Below are 21,106 nucleotides of genomic sequence, written 5' to 3'. Positions count from 1 at the left end.
GTTGAATCTATTTCTTTCTCGGTTTCAGATACCTCTACGATGAAGCGCATGTTGAAACCGATGCCGAGCGCGGAAAGCCCCGTGACATCACCGGAAATGGGACGTCGACGTTACAATTACTATAACTCTGCAACCAACACGCCACACACGCATCAGCACACTATTCACAATGCACATATGTTAAACAATAATGGCACCATCTCACGTAACGCAAGTCAGAACTCCCGCTTCTCCGGATCGAGGTTAGTGAAGTGTGTTTGTATGACTTACTAGTTTTAAAGCATTTTCATAATACTACACCGATGTAGTCGGTGTAATACTTATTCAAACTTGGGTGAAATATATCGGTGTTTTGCATACTACACCGGTCAAACATAATAGGAGCAAACTCCATAGCTTATTTCAGTTTAAATGATAACTTACACAGAAAAGTGTTTTAGAGCTTACTAGTAGTAAACCCTCCATCAGCCCCCTCCATTTTTAGATTTGGAGAATTTATCACTAACATTGGAAACAATCGTTTCTTCCAGATCGTCACATGAAATCGGCCGTGGTCATCAGCACAGTTCCCGTGGGCTCTATCTGGAGCTGGAACGGGAACGTAGCTGTGTCGAAGGTTCGCCACCGTCAGATAACGTCATGTTCGACAACCAGTGCTATGCGACCACACCCAGTTCGAGCAATGGAAACTCCGACCAGGACCAGCCACCGTACGGTCGACAGGGTGGCGGTAGCCGTCATTCACATCATCATCAGGTATGTTGCTGAGTTAAGTGTCTACCAATAATACTGGAAACGTTAACGAGTCGCTTTATATTTTCGGAAAGAATCCACCAAACGTGACACCTACACCGGGTTCGCCAACCTCCCGACTGCTGCTGGAATACGAGATGCATCTGCGAAACACGCTAGCCAAAGGTATGGACGCCGAGTCCTACAGTTTGCACACATTCGAAGCGCTGCTATCGCAAAGTATGGAGAACCTGGAACTGGCCGAGAGTCTACCGGGTTCAACCCAGCGGAGTCCGTATCCTATGCGAAGAAGTGAGTTTTTTATCTTTGTTTCTAACATAGTTCGAGCCATTTCGTGCACCACGGGAAGGTGTACTCAAACAATATTTCAGTGTAGACTATACCCCAGTAACCAAATATTCGGCGCTAAAATTGTATATACTCTAAACTGATCATACTCATAGTTCGGTATGAAAAATCATCGGGTTAAGAAAAATTCATGAACCAGGATCAACGGCATTGATTTAATTTCGAAGGAAGACATGACTACAAATTTTTCACTGCAGGAAATACCAACAACCTCGGCTGGGATTGAACCGAGACCCACTGGGGTGAGATGCGGTCACGTGTACCACTTAAGCATCAGTGGCGTTAAAAAACCTATTGAATATTTTTGTTTACATATTATTTTTCCACTACTAGCAAAGCCTATACATAGGAGTGTTCTAGCATGCAACAAAATGAAATCTGCCACAATCGACTTGCATCCTCGAGAAAAAGCAATATGTCAACATCCCTTGAAATCAACCGCAACTGCGTTGATTCTAAACAGATAAACCAGCTTATCTTTTGGTTCTATGCATCCTTCGATAGCAAATCTGTAAATATGTATACAAATAATCTGTACCCCGAAAAAAGATCTACATTCGATTTGTGGAAAATATCAGTTGAATAAGGAGAAATTTATTATTATTCAAAGCAACATAGGTCAATTTACTTTCTACCTCTTCCCGAACTGGTTGCAATGGATTAGTTTCAAAAAACGTCTGTCGAAATCTGTAGCAGAAAACCTACCGCGAATTTTGCCGACGAAAATCTTCTCTGAAGAAGTCCAAAGGATGCTGCACTTTTCTCAAGTTTGTTTGGCTTATTATCGAAAACAAACTTCAGGAAAGTTCAGCATCCTTTGAAAATTTCGTTAGATATTCCTAAGATTATAATTACTTTAAAATCTAAGCATTCCACTGTAATTTCATTAAATTGTCTTGAACCTAACGACACGTTGAATCTCGATCGTGACGATTAGGGATGATAGCATACCAATGACGGATGATGGTAACGACATTGAGCTATCTAACAAGTTTGAATCATCTTTGAGTAAAAGTACTTTTTGCAATGATTCTTGGAGGGTTACCGCTTTGAGAACATTGTTGGTAAAAGTGCTGGAAGAAAGTGACCTAAAATGACTAAAAGAAGGATTGAAATGTTTCGTTCTCCCGAAGTAAACTTGATCTGGAAGATTTGAAATATGCCAGAGTTTGAGGTTAACATCAGAGAGAACAGACTTCCATGTGCGAACAAATAATTTGTGCACGAAGTTGAAGCAATACCCGTAAAAATACTATCGTCGCTATACCAGCTTATTCCAGCTAAGGTATAACTAAGCCGACCACCATTTCGAAGTATCTACGGGATCAGCTATGAAATTCCGTCGAACTCAGTAGCGGTGATACCCCAATTAACTAGATCAAAAATTTTAATACAGCGTCAATCCTCTGCTAAAATTAAGAACATTTAAAGTATTATTGATGACGCTGCCACGGTGTTCCTAAAACCGCTATTAACAAAAAAAATTACCATAAATTTGTCATACGGCATTCGAAAGATACAGTATCCAAGCATCTTCTCAGTGAATTTCAAAATGATCCATCGAGAGATTCGAGAGAAATTGCGATTTAAAGTTTTATGACACGTTTCATAAGGCTACCAGCAAACACCCACGGGTTTGGTCCTATCTCTATAAACAAAAAAAAATATTTGTCTACTTATTTAGTACATGGCATTCGAAAGATATAGTAATCAAGTATATCCCCTGCAAGTTTGAAAATATTTCATTGACGGAATCAAAATTTATAATGGTTTGTATGTGGTATGCGGTCATAGGTGGGTTTTCTACCAGACTTCAAGCGTGAATCCATGTTTGTCCATTGACTATTTAGATCGTTTATACGTGTCGCGGTTTTTAAAGGAAAACCTTACCATTTAAATATAATGTACAAAAGGTGTTATTTATATGATGCACTGAAAAAATATGAAAATAGGGTTGTCTAACGCTAAATATAATGTGTAAATTAAAAAAAAAATGGATAAAAGTTGGAATGCTGATTTCAAAAGGCCATATCTCAATGGTTTGTTGACCGATTCTCATTAGGCTGTGATCCTCTGCTCGTGATGCATTTGGAACTTTTGGAACTGGAATTACGACCGTCTTCTTCCACGCTTCCGGAAAAAATCGGCTGACAACTGTTAACAGTCTATCAGCAATTATGTCAAACGCATCCACCAGCACCCGCTTAGTAACATTGTCCGTTCCCGACCAATGTTTAAGGTCCGAGACAATTTCTTTAAGTTTAAGCATATTGATAGGCTTGAAAACACAAAACTGATTTTCGGTTACCTCGCTTTCCTCCACTAGTCGTCCTGTAGGTGGTGGAATAGCTTCGTGAATCTCTTCAACGCTACTGATAAAAAAACTTATTAAGTTTATCTGCCGTAACTTGGTCAGAATACACCTCATCCGAACCATCAAAAATAACCTTTGAATTTTTACCATCTCCAGGTTTGATAAGAACTTTTAAACATTTCCAGAGCCTTTTGGAGTCGCCAACACATTCATTTATTTCTTGCTGAACTGATAGGTTTTTTGCTAAACGAAGTTCTAGCACATAGTTGATGCGGAGGATTGTTTAAGCCTACCAGTTCTCTGAGGTTTTTGTTTCTTTGAATAATCTATGCGCACTATCTCTTTGGGATTTTATCGATGCCAAACGAGGTCCAAACCATTTATTTGGTCTAGAGGAATTATTTACTCGAACTTCGGTTAATTGAGCTACTGCACTTGTCAGAGCGGAACTAAGATCTTGGGCTTTTCCCTCCACTGATGCTATGTCATTCAAAAGCGTTCTGTCGCTTCTGAGAATGCTTTGTAGTTTTTGTCTAGAGTACATTTTCCATTGAACATGTGTGCTATTACGATCTGGCAAGTACAACTTTGGAGAACCAATAAAAGCTACTCCGATTGTCTCATGGTCAGTGATTTTCCACTCCTCTAAAATTTTAGCTTCGCACTCCTCAATATTGTATCGATTTTGTTGGCTATTTTCGGCAAATTTGAGACTAAGAGAAACGAAAGCAATGAAATTGAAAGACGGATAGGTATTCTAGAGCGAATCAGTTATAAACTTAGAACGGAAAACTAGAACTAGGCAGGCTCATATGGGCATGATCGAAAGGAAATGTGAAGAATTCTTTGCCTTATGCAGAGTAGGAGTTGGGCGTTGCACCCAAGTCTACCGCATGGTCTATGGTAGAACATAACTCATCATCATGTTTTACCGCCGACGCCTTTCACATTTCCTTTCGATCATGCCCATATGAGCCTGCCTAGTTCTAGTTTTCCGTTCTAAGTTTATAACTGATTCGCTCTAGAATACCTATCCGTCTTTCAATTTTATTGCTTTCGTTTCTCTTAGTCTCAAATTTGCCGAAAATAGCCAACAAAATCGATACAGTAGAACCTTGCGGCAATTAAAACATAGTAACACTCCTCAATATTGGAGAAAACCAAGTCAATCAAACTGCTGCTCCTGAGGCAAACACGGGCATCTTCCGAAACTTTTTGCTTCATTCCTACGGGAACTACTATTGTTTTCAGTTCTCGAGAATAAACACGTTCACTCCACTGGATATTTAAATCTCCACCAACGATATTTATCTTCTCCTCCGAAATAATTTTCTGTAACCAATCTTCAAACGCTTCCAGGAAATCTCGGTGGCTTCCACTTGGTGAATGGTAAACTCCTCCATAGATACTCGGAAAACTAGAATGCTTAATTTCTACTGCAAAAACCAGTTATCGCCGACCATTTTGCTGAAAATTGTTTCAAATTCTAGACAATCAACTATGTACATCAAAACCCCTCCAGTATGCACCGATCTGGAAAAAACAACTCACCAATTTATACCCTGAGATAGAAAACTCATCCATATCTCGGGTTTGAGTCAAATGGGTCTCTGTCAGTACTACTAGCTTTGGTTTCACACGGCCAATAAGAAGCTTTAGCTCATCAAAGTGTGAGGGAACCCCAGCAATGTTCAAAAATAAAATTTCATAGTGCTGCTCTAATTGCTATGTAGAGAAATCAACTCGCTCAGTTCGTCGCTGGCGCTGCCGTAGATACACTGGGTATTGGTTGCTCCATGCGGTGTGGTTTATATCAATATTTAATCTCTGTTCACTTCTAACTTTCTGGCAGTTTGCGCATTTGTGTTCTCCAGATTTACAGGCTTTCGCCGGATGATTGCCACTACAAATTGGACATGTCATACATTCGGCTTTACATTTAGCAACTTTATGATTAAACCCACACCACTTATAACATCGTGTCACCTCCAGACCATCAAACACACGACATCTGTCCCATCCAACGTTTAATTTTCCGATTTCAATTGTTTTTAAAAAAAGTTTCCGCGTCAACTTCAACTATTGCGCTATATTTGGCATATTAAAATGCTTAATGCCAGCACAAACTTCATTTTGCTCAGTCAAAGATACTTTTAACTCTTGTTCATTTAACTCATCACTCATACCGATCAGCTTTGTCGTCGGCTTCATGCAATCTCGCACCGATACTTCAAACTGGTCTCCCATGCTTTTTTCTACGTTTTCTTTCAAGCGAGTCATAGATTCTTCATCCCTCGCTGAAACTACAAGTGCTCCATCTTTCCCGTTAAAAACTCGGCCCACATTAATATTTGTTGGATCTACCTTCTTTCCTAGTATATTCTACTTGCTGAGTTTCTCTTGGCCTGATTATAATAACAGGGTCAAGTTTGCGTTTTGTTTGGGGCGTTTTCGTGATGTTTGTCGTTTTCACACCGGCCCTCGACTTAACCACTTCGGCAAAACTAAACCCCCGCTTTGGCGTTTCATCATTAGGAGGCTCGATAGTCTCCAAATGAAATCAGCGGCAGATCCAGGAGGAGGGTTCGGAAGTTGGACCCCACCAAAAATGTTCAACTTGTTAAGAAATTTTAAATTAGTTTCTCAACTCAAAATCATTTCAAACCAAATTTTTCACTGGTTTCTCAGACCCACTAGGAAAATTTATTCCGGAGGAACTAGAAAATTTTATTCGGGTAGGGAGGTACATGATGAGGGAAGGTCGGTTTAAGAAAAGGTGGTGAGTGATGTGGGGGAGAGGGGGTACCCCTCACCGTATTCCCCTAATTACGCCCCTGTTAAAATACAGAAAACCTACACAAGTCAAAAAAGTCGAGTTTAAGTTGACGACGTTCAGACTGATTGCATAACCTTTCTATAGGAGAAAGGAAAAAATGCGAATTTCGGAGGGGGGCCGAAAAATAGATTTTGAAATGTTCATTGTACATTACGTAATATGTAATACTCTCTTTTAATTAAAATCAGTTTTGGTGGCCTAGTCTGGTTTGGAATGGTTTTGAATTTAGAACGAATTTCAAATAGAAACTATTTTAAAATTTCTCAAGAAGTTCAAAAATTTCGGGGGGGGGGGGGTCCGGACATCCGTGACCCTCCCTCTGGAACCGCCACTGCATTTTATATACTCACACCAGCGTGTAGCTGTCCTTTGTTAACCAGGAAAGGAACTTTTCATGTCAACTGAATGCTGTTACCTCGGGTTCGAACAGAACTTCAATAAAGCTCTAGTTCTAAGCTAAACCACTCCTTGACATTGACTCAAGGAAAGCTGCGGCAATAGATGACATGGGCTGTCCGTTTCGGAACTATCTAGGAATCAATATTCAACAAGTAAAAAGCGCAGTCGGTCAATAACTAATCATGTTGTATTTAACATAATGGCACCCCAAGAGCAACGTCGTACAACTGCTGCAATATATCGTCTGACTCGTCACTCCCTTAGCCCGCAGATTCTTCAGCCCCAACCAATGAGAAGGCATGATCTCGGGAGTTACGATTGACGGACAGAATGGCATTTCTCCCACATATCCGTCTGGTCGATAGGAGTAATGACTCATCTGCACTATCAAAAAAATGTAGGCATCAGAATTTGTCATGCTATCATCAAGAGGCATACTCTTGACACAGCGCGTGATTTGAAGCTGGGAACTTTTCTCTCTATTGGCAAAAGAGATATATTGGAGATTTACCAACCTCACGCTTCCGGCTCCTGTCTTCACAAAACGCGTGATCCTGACTTAAAAACAGATTGAATACCACCACGGCTTTACAATCGGCTCCTCGGCTTCTCGGCTCCTCGGACACGTCCGTCTCCAGTAGCTTCAAATTTCGTAGAGGTTTGTCGCGGCTCACATAAGCATTTATCAATGTTTCATAAGCGAACTCTCGGAGAATGTCCTCACCATATTACGTCGCTGTTGTGCTATCTTATGACAAGCGCCATTGAGAACTTTTCAAGAAAAACGATTTTTAAAGTTTGAGATTGAATATCTTAAAATTTATAAATGTTAGAAGCTTTTCGGAGAAGGCATTCGATGCTTCTATCTTTTCTGAAGTAAACTTTCGATTTGTGCGAAGATCGGTTTACTATATTCACAGTTTTTGCTTAAAATGTAAACCAAAGTCGCTCACATACGTGTCATAACTGTGTATTGATGATAAAATATGTATGACGTGTCACAAATGTGTACAGAAGATTTCATATAAAAATGAATTATGACTGATTCGTAAAATTATGCGTTATAGATCACTATGTCCAATATCATACTTTTCCATGCGATAGCAGCAATATCAGGGTACAAAATGATGGTATTAGAACACAAAGTTTTTCCAATTTTCCTCCTTTATTCAGGAAAAACAATGAACAAAAATTGGTTTCATTGACAATTTAGAGACAATGTATATCAAACAATGTTATTGTTGACAGGTGACTAGACGAAACAAATGTTCTTCTTGCATAATCCATCACTACATTTCGGTATACTTTCCAAAGCAAGTGGAAATCTCAAAAGTAAATTTGTTCAATAATCATGGATATATAAGCCAACCATTCCCAGAAAAAAAACTATGGTAGGAAAAGTTTTGCTCCCGAGACAAGAACCTAGCTAATGGTTATGGTTGATCTGCATAGGAATTACCTATGTCATCAGAGACATATGTTGGCTTGCTATCAGCTTTTCGGCTTATAGCAAGCCAACAAACCTAGAATGTTGTCTCTTTTTTCTTTGTCATAAGATAGCACAACTCGATCACTCGAGAAATTGGCGCTTGTCATAATCGTGTTTCGATATATCTCAGTAACCCAGCAGAATTTCAAAATTCTGAAAACGCGACTTTATGGAGATTTTAAAACTTAGTAACATGGCATATCTAACTCAGTTCACCCCAAAATGGCGTTTGTCATAAGATAGCACAACAGCGACGATTAGCCACTGATGGGCAGTATTAGAACCAAAAATACAGTTTTGCTACATTTTATGACATGCACAAACTACAGAGCTAAAGCCGCTTAACATAAATCCAACTCATCAACTAATCAATTTTAGGATAATTGAAAGTTTTTTCATCAACTTGTCTGCAAACTACACTTTTTTTTAATTATTTTTTTGGCACGGCTCAATGCGTTAGCTTAGAGGAGCCATGAGTCTTTTATATATTTACAAGAAGTAAAAAATAAAAATAACAATAAATTTTATTTTGAGCCTGTAAGATCCCGTGCGCGCAACTTGTTATTGCGAGCGGAGATCTTTTTTCGCGTCGGGAAAATGTTCCTTCTTTCGCCAACTTCGTCGTTACCCATGTTTGTCTCGTTGTTGCTTACGTCGGTATCATCATCTTGATTACCGCCGCAATACTCGCGATCAGATCTTCTTTCTGGCTTCTTGCCATTGCGGGTCCCGAATGTGAACACTCCGTCCTTGGTGGTAGCTTCTTCACTGGTGGTATTAGTTGTTAAGTTTGAAGCTTTTGCAGTTGTCATTATTGCCTTAACTGCAGCCACAAATTTAGCAACCGATTGTGGTTCAGGTAAAGATATTGGGGCTTGGGTGTTGGCATTTTTTTTCTGCAACTGAGCTTTCCTTAGCAGTTTCTGGGCAGGGTTGTCCGTAGTGCGCCGTTCGTTCACAGAATTGGCACGTATTAGTTTGTCCCTGATATGTACAAAGAGTTCGCTGTGTAATAGTATCACCCCCTTCTGTGTTGTACTGCAGGGTAAGGTAGGAGGGAATGGGTTGGTCTACCCGCATTCTCACCACAAAGACGCCATTTGAAATACCTGGGAAGTAGTTTCTCCATGTGTCCTCCGTAATAGATTCCACTGCTCCATAATGCGACATGAATCTTTCAATTGCCACTTTGCAAGTAAGTGGAGATAAATCATGTAATTTCACTTCAATCCATGTATACAGGGATCTTGATTTCAGCGTTGTCACAAATAAGCACGTGTTTTAAGTTGTTCTGCGAAATGAATCTTTTCGCCTGGGCGAATTTGTTGAAGGTTATCAGCACCGCATGCCTGACGTGCTCAAGCTGTATGCAGGTGACTTCCGAAAACCGAAGCTGCATTTTCACCTTCAGCAGATGTTCCACATAACGAATACTTGGTCTTATGCGAAAAGACCTGAAGTCAATGGCCACTGTGTTAGGCCGAATATTCACGTTTTGCTGATGAGACTCAGTCATCTTGATAGATCACACAAGAATAAAAATAACGGTATCCTTTGTTGTTCGGACAATGCACACAAGTAACTTTTTTTTTGTTCGCTGTGCACTGGCTCGGACAGAAGCAGGAGCACACTGGGTATTATGACCGATGTCTTTGATGGTTGAAAATAGACTCCAAGCTACACCTTATTGACTAGTGGCATTTTCAACCCCGCTTTAACACCCTAGCCTCCCTGCTAGTTATATGCCTAATCTCTCACATAGAACTGCCATTGCGAGCAAGCAGGCATTTATTCAGCTTTTATTTGTCATGACATTTTGTGTAACCGTAGTCATCATCCCATAACTCCGGAACGAGAATTTTGCTTTGGAAAATTGAAACCTGCTCACTCGATGGCTGCATTGCTTCCAACATCATTCAGAGTAAAGTCCCAATAAATAATAATGCAATATAACTAAACATTGCTTCCAACGATAAGCTTAAGCTCCTTTCCCGGCAAGTTCTGCGCAATATTGAACAACATCATCTTCTTGTGTTTAACAATCTATCTTGTTGACGGAGAAAAATAGGTAATCAATTCTGCCTTTTAGAGTTTGTTTCGTAATGGACACAACTTCTAGACTCATGTGTTAGTATGGTTCAATTGCCGCAAGGTTCTACTGTATCGATTTTGTTGGATACTTTCGGCAAATTTAAGACTAAGAGACAACGAAAGTAATGAAATTGAAACACGGATTGGTATTCAAGAGTGAATCAGTTTAAAATTTAGAACGGAAATCTAGAACTACGCAGGGTCATATGGCAAAGGACTCTTCACATTTCCTTCCGACCATGTCCATATGAGCCTGCCTAGTCCTAGTTTTCCGTTCTAAGTTTATAACTCAAGAATACCAATCCGTCTTTCAATTTCATTGCTTTTGTTGTCTTTTAGCCTTAAATTTGCCGAAAATAGCCAACAAAATTGATACAGCAACTTCTAGTTGATTGAATTGCTTTCTTATATGAACATTGAACTAGATGAGCATAAATGTGATATACCGACTTGGTCCCCGCAGATGAATGCTAAGTACAAAACGGAACACTACGTGTGTTCACAAGCAAACAACTGATTACAGATGATGTATCCCATACAAATAAGTTCTGTTTGCTTATCGTAGATCGTAGTGAAATCGAAACATGGTCGGCTAGCAAATCAACAGTTGTTTTTAAAATATTTGCGTATGCCAAACACCATCTTAAACAAAATCATGAAAATTGTTAATGGCTGAACAAAGACAACGCTTATCGCTTTAACCAGTGTATCATGTTAACATTCTAACAAGGACTAGTACTAGCTTTAGAAAACGCAATGAAATAAAAAACATAAAAAAATGTTTCTTCATCTATTTACATCTTATAGAGTAACTACCCTTTCTATTCTTTTGAACACATAGGTAAACTATTTATAGCATTTCTATGTTCAAACGATGGATTCAAAATTTCTGACTTTCGCTTGAAATATTCGCACCGTTTTATTTCAGCGAAATTCATTAGGTCGAATAATAGATGAAATAATGTGGCTCCCTCACTGATGAGATGAATAAGGGTTCGTCTATTCTACTTCAGTAGAATCACTCATATTATTTTCGTTCCTTGTACCTTCAATCACCTAATCTTCCATATTGTTGGCCAATTAATCAACCAAAACACGTACCCTGGCCAAAATCGCAACGAGACCGAGGGAGGGAAAAAATCCCAGAAAACAAACCCGTAATCCTTCGTGAACCCTTTTTCACGCTCCATCTGCGTATGTAATGCGCAGCTAACAGAACCAATCAGTCAACCGGTCGGGAATGTTCTTTTTTTTGCGAAATAGAATGACAGCGTCGGAGTGTGGTTTGAGGTGTAGGTACGTAAACCATAAGCTCTCGTGAGAGGAAAATCCGTGTTTGGATTGATTAATTGAACGTGATTTTCCGGCTCTGTTGAGCTTACAGAGGTTGCTTTATACTTCTATCGGCATTTCCATTCTATGCTAGTGACTAGGAATATACCTAAGGAATTTTAAGAAAAAAATCTTCATTGTATATCAGAAACGTAAAAAATTTCAAAAGTTTATTATTTCAAAACGGCTTTCAATAATAATAACTCAATATTTATGCTGAATGATATTCTTGTACGTATTTTAAAGTTTTGGCTGAATTGTGCTAAATATCACGAAAAAAGTTTATTCCCTGCGTTTATCTTCTGATATCATATATGATATTCTACAGTTTGTCACAAAAACTCATACGTAAAATCGGTAGAATCATACTCTTGGCCGACACAATTAACCTTTTTGTACAGTTTACTAAAACATAATTTAATCGATTAGCCCTTATTTATTTATTTATTTATTTATTTATTTATTTATTTATTTATTTATTTATTTATTTTGTTTATTTATTTATTTATTTATTTATTTATTTATTTATTTAAAGGCTTTAACCTCCTGGTTCATCCGCCTTGTGAAAATAAAAAGGAAAATAGCCAATTGACATCGAAAATTTGTTTTGTTGTTCGGGTGTAGTAGCATTCGTCACAGAAAGCCCAGGAGTCCCGCATCATTTAAAATGGCCAGTAACACTTTCTTTCGGGAGGAGTCGTTATTGCGGATCTCTCTGATGGAGAGCGGTAATTGATAGTGCTACCGAAGATCACCGAACTCCGAACAGTGCACTAGTATATGTTCCACCATAGTTCGGGCATGAAAGACCCAAATCTGAGCCGCGACAGTAGTCGTTGTTCCCTCCTATCGGTACGGTCTGTCCAGCGGCAGGGCGAGCAATTGATGCGCTGAAGCTGTCCGGTGGTGCCGCGCCAATGACATACGAAAGCTTGAGTAATCCCTGACTTCAATTGACCCAAAATATCTGCGGTCGGGACAAGTTAGATGATACGTCGGCGGGCATGACACTCTATCTGACCGCCAGGTGATCTGCCTTCCCATTGCCGTCGATGCTGGGGTAAGTGAGTCATACTCGGCCTGGATAGCCTGGATGAAAGGGTGGCGGAATTTCCCCCGACTTAAAGGCGGATATGGCCGACTTAAAGGCGGAGTTCAGGGATACCAGGAATAGTGTGACGGCGTCGACAGATCCCTTGGAGACCCCATTGTTCTCCAAAAAGGCGTCAGATTGGGCACCTCCGATCTCCCCTCGGAAGGTACGATTAGACAGGTAGTTGCTCTAGAAGTGGTTCATGTTTCCGGTGATGCTCCAGATGGTCAGTTGATGTAGCACCCCGTGACACCACACGGTACACACGCCACACGGCCTTCACCACGTAAAGTACAGCAATGTCGGCGTCCACATTGCTTCATGTCGGAACGCAACTTGTCGTTGGCACGCTTCTCCAGTCCATCAGCCGTCTGTTGATCATTCACTCTATCGTCTTAGTAAAGCAGGGAAGCAAACTTATTGGGCGGAAATCCTCCAGTGTTGTATTCCCCTGACATCGCTTAGGGACAGGCGTCCTGTTATGAAGCGACCATCCGTTCACCACTCCAAATGCGATTAATACTGTCCAATATCGCCCGCTTGGCTACCGGCGGGCAATGTCGCTGTAGAGGATAGCCAACGTAGTCCTACCCGGCGGACTTGCCGTACACCGATTCCAATGCCGCACAAAATTCACTTCTACTGAAGGGCAGCTTGTATACTTGTATGGAATAGGGTTTAAAAACGAACAGGCATACTATCAGCGGCATCTTCGTAGCCACTGTGTTGCCGCTTTTCGCTTAGGCCGTTGACTCTCCGCCAGAGCTCTGATACCTTGGAGTCTAGGACAATACCTTCCTAGAATGTGGTCCAGCTGGTGTTTCCTTCCCCTTCTGTGGCTTTCCTGGTTTTATTTTTGGCCTTCTGAAGTCATCCGTTCGCTGACTTCGGCGCGGGTAATCCACAGAAGTTTTCTTCAGTGCTCGTATCGCAATTTGTCTAGGAGCTGCAGGAAACCGTAGCTCAGGGTGTATGTCTCGTCCCGATTTATTAGATCGCCGGTGGTCTCCTCGTAGCGGGTCCGATCTACCCGGCCCTCGGCGGGTTGCTGATGGTGGAATCTGATCGTACGTCACTTGGATTGAAAAGTCTTGGTCTTAATTGCATGGATCGGCGAGGACAGCCCACCCACATGATCCTGTCAGCACCTCGAATCAGATAAAGACGTCGATGGCGGCCTCCACCTGTCCGCGAAAAAATGTCGAACTGCCATCGTTGAGAACAACGGCGTCATTGTTTTTGACCACTTCGTCGAGGTCGTTCCTTCTCCTACGATGACGAATAGAGTCTCCACTTGGTCATTGACCCGCCGAAGTTTGTAGCCTACATTCTGAGTACTACTGGGAATATACAGAGATATATCCAAGGTGCTTAGAGTTCTGATGTGATTCGTCGTTGGCAGTAACTATGTGAGGAGTGGGGTAAGCGCGCAGCAGACTGCGGGTAAGAGGATCGTATCACCTGAGAATAAAAACTCCATAGATATAACAGTGCACTGGATTGAATAGTCGATCGTGCGAGCGACGGCTACTAGTTCGGTGTCCATTAATACTGGTTGGGATGGCACCTCAACTCGGATGAACAGATCCACCGTCCTGCTGTAGATGTTATCTCTGCTGACAGCATCGTCAGGTCCGTCACAGACAAGTGGGCGTCAAGGTTGGTGACAGATGTATTTAGCTGTGGCTTGTTCGGTATTGTACTCTGATATTGGATGGTTTAAATAATACCGGGTGCCAAGAGCATTCGGATTGATGCTTGTAGTCGTCCCGGCTGATAATTCTTCGCGGTGGCCCGCCGAGTGCAAGGAAATCGGGAGACTTGAGCCGGTTCTCGCTGTTGTCGAGCTGATTACTTGAACTTCTCATTTCAAGTGTCGTTTTGGAGATTAGACGGAGGCATCGCCTACTCTGGGGACCAGTAGAGTTCGGGACGCTCGAGGCGGTCGTGATTCTCATCGTTTGGGGGGCTGCTGTGTTGGTGTGTTTTCTGGTTTCCGATTAAATTGGTCTGTGGTGGGAGAATCGGTAAAATGAATGCTAATTGGGATTATAAAACTACTTCCCTGTGGGAGTTCTAATGACTCTGTGTCGACAGTCGCCGTGGGTGCATCGGACGTGTCCAGAACTTCTCCGGTCGAAGTCGACACGGGTAGGCAACGTTTTGTATTGCAGTCAACTTTCATGTTGTTTATTATCACCCCAGCTAACATCCTGTTGTTGGTTCCCCGATCAAAATGAAATAACAAGATTAAAACACAATAAAATTTTCGTAGCAGATTGTGTTATAAATTTGGTCTCGTTAGTCGTTAAAATAACAGAAAATTATAACAAGTAACAACGCGATATATAGTTTTGAAATCTTTTTGTTATGTGTTTCTGATCGGGTCAGAGCTGTTCGGATATATCGAGGGTCACCTGGGGCACGGAGCTTTGTAGTGCTTCGGTGTCCGATATGCTCCAAGTTCGAACTAATGAAGAGCTGTTGCAGGAGCTCGATTGGGTCATCCTTTTGCGTTTTTGGCGGAATTGGCTCTATGGTGTTTAATTGGGCTTAGTGACACCAGGCCTTGATAGATGTAATCCTGAAGGACTGAATCGTGGATCAATATGACCATTAGGGAGGTATTGCTTCAAAACCCTTTTGTACGGCTTGGTAATCTTGATCGTGTGGTAGCAGACCACCCCGACCTTGTGGCCGTCGATCATACGCAGTCGAGCGTGGTACGCCTTTTTCGAGATCATCCTTAAAACGTACCGGGCTCTTCTGCCCTCCTTCGTTCGGATCAGATGCGCACTATACTGATTTCAAAATCGTGAAGTCGGTTAACGGATACCGTATCTAGATCTGGTTCTGTGATAGCATAGATAGACGAACCGATCAGAAAATGCACTGGCGTCTAGATCGTTTGGGTCGTTAGACATAGGTATTAAGGGTCGAGAATTCAGGCAACCTTCCAACTGATCCATCACTATAACGAAATCCTCTGTAGATGCAGGTGTTTCACCTACTACCTTTAGCAAGTGATGCTTGGTCGACCGAACTGCAGCTTCCCAAAGGCCTCGCGATATAGGGTGTGCTTGTAGGATGGAAGTGCCGTTGAATCTCTTCTTTCGCATATTCCTTACACACAACATAATGATGATGTCCAGATTCTTTAGCATCCTGAGGATCTTTTACAATTGGTTACGCGCACCGACAAAGTTGGTTCCGTTGTAAAAATACATTCGTCCAGGTACATGTAGACCGGGTCGTAGAAAGGTCTGTGGAGCTCCAAATCAACGGTTTAGGTGCAAATGCAAATAAAAATGGCTATGAAATGGCCATAACAGCCGCTCGTCATGAGACAGGCCTTATGTAGACCGGGCCCAAATAGTCGAGTCCGGAACGGGAAAATGGACGAAACACGGTAACTCGTGAGGCTGGTAGGTCTCCCATAACTGATGCTTGTTTTGAAGCAAAGCATCGTTGGCATTTATGCACGATTTGTCTTGCTACACTTCTACCTCCTAATAGCCAGAACTTGAGCTTGACTACTCCCACTAACAACTGCGGGCCAGCGTGGAGTAATCGCTTGTGGTAGTATCGTACAATCAGCTGGACTAGCTGGTGTTGAGCGGGCAAAGCGATTGGATGCTTAGCGTCTTCCGTATTAAGAGAATGCCGCAATCGTCCTCCTAGTCTGAGACAGACTAGGAGTCTGAAGTCGTCGTCGATTGCAGGGTTGTAAGTCAGGGTGGCTGATCGCACCTCCAAACAGATTCGATGAGTCTATCTTTGATTCAATCCGCATTTTTAAATTAAACTAAATTAATTTAAATTGTCTTATTCAATTCAATCATATTCAATCTTTAGATCATTCGAACGTATTCGGGTATTCGTTATCCTTTGGAGACACAAAATGTAGGAAAAAATCATGGGTATATTTAAGGTTAGAAGTACATAAGTCAAATAGCTCAAGAAATATAGTTTTAAAACGTTTAAGCAGACACATATCAGCGTGATAGTTAGAAAGGAAATGTGAACAATATTTTGTGTGTGCTTGTAAGGAGCGGGGCGTTCCAACCGACAAAACAGTTTCATTTTATTGTATTTTACAAATTTCATCCCCACTGGACAGTAGAGAGTTAACTCTAAAATACTATCAGCACTTGGTAATCATTTTGAAAATAACAACTGACTGTAGAAAATTCACAAACCTTAAATTCTACTTACCATAGTTTTACCATCAGTCGTGCTAATTCCCTCTCAACAAAATCTCATTTTAGGATCATCAGCCAGTGCCAAATCCTCAACGCTCCCTCTGCCGCACCGGCTAGGCCCAGAACGGCCTCAACCGGTGCGTGAACGTGAGCGGGAGCGCGATCGGGATCGTGACGGATACTACAGCGATCGGAATGAGCTGATACGAGAGCGCGAACGAGACCGGGACCGCGACCGTGGCTATCTTAGTGATCACAATTCCAAGTAAGAATTAAACTGTTCCAAGGGTGGAGCCACCTTCTAATACCAAGCTTTTCATTCCGGTTAAATTTCCAACAGCTACTCAGCGGCAACTCGCTGCGCATCCTGTATCGGTGAATCGGCTCGAGCCCAATGGTTCCGCCATTCCGATGGCTGGCGATCGGGTAGTTCTACGTTCGGCTCCGGTTCCGGTCCCGGATTAGTACCATCACAGGGGCTCGGCACGGGCATCGGTGGTGGTGGTGGCGTCGGCGGCGGCGGCGGTGGCGTCGGTGGCGGCGGTAGTGGCGGTGGTCACAAACGTTCACCCTGGGATTCCTTGCCTTCACTGCGTCAGGATTCCAGCCTAAATGATTCGGGCTACAAAAGCAACCGGGCGGACTCGTTCGAGCAAAGGTAGGTAGCAACGGGGAGAGACGGGCCTAATAGCTGCTGCTGCTGCTGGGTACGAATCATATTACCAAACTGATGTCAAGTTCTATCTCGTCCAGGGGTGTATTCGATCGACAGGACAGCCTCCGGTCGGACTACATGAGCGATCGGGAGCCGCGGTACGGGATTGTGCAGCAGGCATCGATCGACAGCACGGATTCGAGGCTGTGCTATCTGACGTCGTCCGAGGTGAGTGAAGTTTTCCTTTATTTCTATTGAATACGTGATGACAGATGCAACTGTTAAGTTCGACAAGTGTTCAATTTGCGTATGGCTCGCGCAAAAAATTAAGAAATTAAAGTGGACATAAGATCACTTAACAATTTCCGACGCTTCAACGAAATCCGAAAATAATGAGCTAGATATAATTTAAATACCACAACCAAATTGAGAGTATTCTTGGATATCCATAAAATGTACCAGTTCAGGTTAAAAAAGAACAATTTTGAATTGTTCTTTGTTATATTTCCTTTTTTGGCCGACTTTGCTTCTTCGGTGCACAATTGAAGTCGAAAAAACGTTAAACATTTGACCCCAAGTCAATTCAAACAAATTACCCCACGCACAGTTTTCAAATAGGCAAAAACGTGATCGAAATTATTTTGACCGCGAAAATAACGATTTTTGAGCTATAGTGTTATCAGTAGAGTTTATGTATAAAATACTTCTCATTTTATAGAAGAACTAGTTTGGTGAATAATCCCCCTGAAGCAGAGAAGATTTGAAACAAAAAGAATTGGCATATTTCCAATGTTTGATTCTTTTTAATATTTAATAAGATATGTTCAAAATCCACTAACCCCTTGTCACTATGTAACAACATGCTTCATACATCCTCCATTCACCCTTAAATGCGCGATGAAATTTTTTAAATGGCCTTATAACAGAGTTTTATAGTCTTAGTATCACAAAAATTGCGTAGTTCCTTATGCCAGACAAAATCTTAGAACATTTTTAAATTCCAACAAATCATCAAAAAAGTTATTTTGAAAAAAAGTGATTTTCATAAGTGTATTAGAGAACTCTCCTGTAATATCTATTAAAACCAACAGATATATACATGGTCCCTTCAGCAAAGTTATTGCCGATTATGTTTCCTACAACTTTTCTAAACACAGTTTTTTTTTCTTTTCATAAATGATCAAACAAAAGTTTGCTACTCAGCTTTTGCGGCATTAATCACCAAACTAGCACTTCCATAAAATGCGAATTTTTTTATGCACAAACTTTGCTGAAGACACTATATCTCCAAATCGGTTTTAGCGGTCAAAACAATTACGATTCGTTCTTGCCTATTTGGAAACACACGAATATGGCGCAAATAGTGCAAATTCAATTTGATATTTATTTTCTGCACAAGGAAATGAAGTCATATTCTTACCACCAATAAACTAACAGCTAGACGGATTTCGATCTAAATTAAATTGCTGGCAAATAATTTAAACTAACAAGTGAATTTTTTCAGTGCCACAAGTGTATTTTTTCAGTGATACATGCCTCGATTCCAGTTTTCAGGTCAAACTGCGTGCAATTCACATCTAACAGGGCAGAAAATTTAAATATCAAAACTTGAGTTACAGAGAAATTCCTGACAAATCGTTACTACGTAGCAGTCATATGCTAAAATAAGCAGACTTGTATAATTAACATAACCCTTGTTATTTCACTATTTAAATAAAAGATCTAATCAAGCTTATGCTTCTTCACTGACATAAATTATTCATAATACACTGGCGATTTCCCATGTTTGATGTTGCCTCTTCCTAGTCAAACCACCTTCTCTTGTTATCTTGTCCAAACTCCTATAAGAAGGGTATTAGTATTAATACGTCGGCAATGTTGTTCACACCTTTTACCAGAGGGTCAACAATTGGACCCACAGCTTGGATGGTTTGACATGTGACTGTACGAATTATTATAAATGTGAAAAAACCGTCAAAAAATCTTGCCAAATTCGGAAATAGAGTGCCACGTCGGTTTGTCAATGTTCTTAGTTTTACGAAGATATCTCCAACAAAAACCACACCAGTGTGAAGTTTCTGCAGCGAGAACATTTAGAGCGCTATCGTCAAAGCACACGACTGTAAATAAAGGTCAATAAATTTTAACGCGAGCATCACTAACGTTCCGCATTATAACTACAGTAACCGTTTTGATCAGCCCCTAATTTTATTCTTACTTTTTAATAAACTGAAGGCAGGCACGTAGCCAGCTAGGGGGCTAAAGCCCCTCCGAAATTTTTCAAAAATAAATTTAAGAAAAAAACATGTTTTTCGGAAACTTAAAAAATTTGAATCTTGTTTAGTTTGAACAAATTAATGATAAAATATTGAGTAAGATTAGTATGTTTTAATTGCAACAAGTTTCTACTGTATCGATTTTGTTGGCTATTTTCAGCAAATTTAAGGACTAGAGAAACAAAAGCAATGCAATTGAAAGACGTATAGGTATTATAGAGCTAATCAAGAACGAAAAACTAGGACTCATATGGACATGATCGAAAGGAAATATGAAGAATCCTTTGCCTTCTGCTAATAGGAGTTGGGCTTTCCACACGGAAAAAATCCTTTCATAAATTCATGAAAACAAGATCACGATTTCGTGAACTGAAAGATATACGAAAACCGTGATCAAGTTCCTGAAATTTTGAATAATAAACATCGTATTCATGAAACTATTAGTGTTTTCAAAAAAAAATAGTTCGCGTCGAATATATACATGGCGTTACATGCGAATGTTTGGTAGGGTTACTGTGGTTGTTCCCCGGCCATGTTTAGTTTTTGTTGTGATCCTTGTTCCTAATTTGGGAATACACAGCCAACAGTTAAACGATGTTCATGTTTGCAGGAGCTTATTCGAGGTTTTTGTGATTTCTAATCACGTTATTTTATTATTTTATTACTGAGTTTGCTATCGGATTTTTTGATCAGTGCAGCGTGATTTATATTCATGATTGCAGGATCTTTGTCCCGATTTTCATAATTTCTATTCACGTTATCGTGATATTTTAGTCTCGAGTAGAGTGATTTATGTTCAAGAATTCAGCATCTTAGTCACGATTTTTGTTATTTTAACCCATTATTTTTATTTTTCACGTGCATCTCGAGTAGAGTGATTTATGTTCAAGAATTCAGCATCTTAGTCACGATTTTTGATATTTTAACCCATTATTTTTATTTTTTCACGCGCATCACAAATTGAGTTTTCCGATCGGAAAAAAATGATGTGGTTATTCCAGTAAAATTATTTTTGTACTCAAAGTAGCTGATATAATAATGAACAACCAGTAAAAATTTCAGATTGATCGGTTGGTTGGTTCCTGAGATATCGTGACCGCCGCGAATGAACTTTTCAACAAAATACAACTCCGAGATAATCGAGTTTTACTGTCGGTGCAGCGAGTCAACGGTCTGGCGTATCAAACACTATGCAGTGCCTACGAGTGATCAAGGGATAGCGGTCTATGAATGGCTGTAACTCAACTAGTATTTCGATCTTAATTAAATTTTGAGGAAATTTTCTTAAGCGTAGTTATTTTCAGAATATCTAATTTGC

The 21,106-nt window shown here is 40.7% G+C and overlaps 1 protein-coding gene across 1 annotated transcript in view; it reads left to right on the top strand.

Annotated features, from left to right (window-relative positions):
• Positions 1–21,106, top strand: part of LOC131692350 (protein still life, isoform SIF type 1) — a 432,447-nt gene that overhangs the window by 31,725 nt on the left and 379,616 nt on the right. The window contains exons 7-12 of the mRNA XM_058979344.1: positions 29–242; positions 531–756; positions 828–1,044; positions 16,924–17,122; positions 17,198–17,515; positions 17,596–17,740. Coding sequence (XP_058835327.1) covers positions 29–242; positions 531–756; positions 828–1,044; positions 16,924–17,122; positions 17,198–17,515; positions 17,596–17,740 — 1,319 coding nt within the window. The remainder of the gene's footprint in view (positions 1–28; positions 243–530; positions 757–827; positions 1,045–16,923; positions 17,123–17,197; positions 17,516–17,595; positions 17,741–21,106) is intronic.

This window comes from Topomyia yanbarensis, chromosome 3 (assembly GCF_030247195.1).
Source record: "Topomyia yanbarensis strain Yona2022 chromosome 3, ASM3024719v1, whole genome shotgun sequence".
Lineage (NCBI taxonomy): Eukaryota > Metazoa > Arthropoda > Insecta > Diptera > Culicidae > Topomyia > Topomyia yanbarensis.
This window is presented reverse-complemented; position numbering and strand designations above follow the sequence as displayed.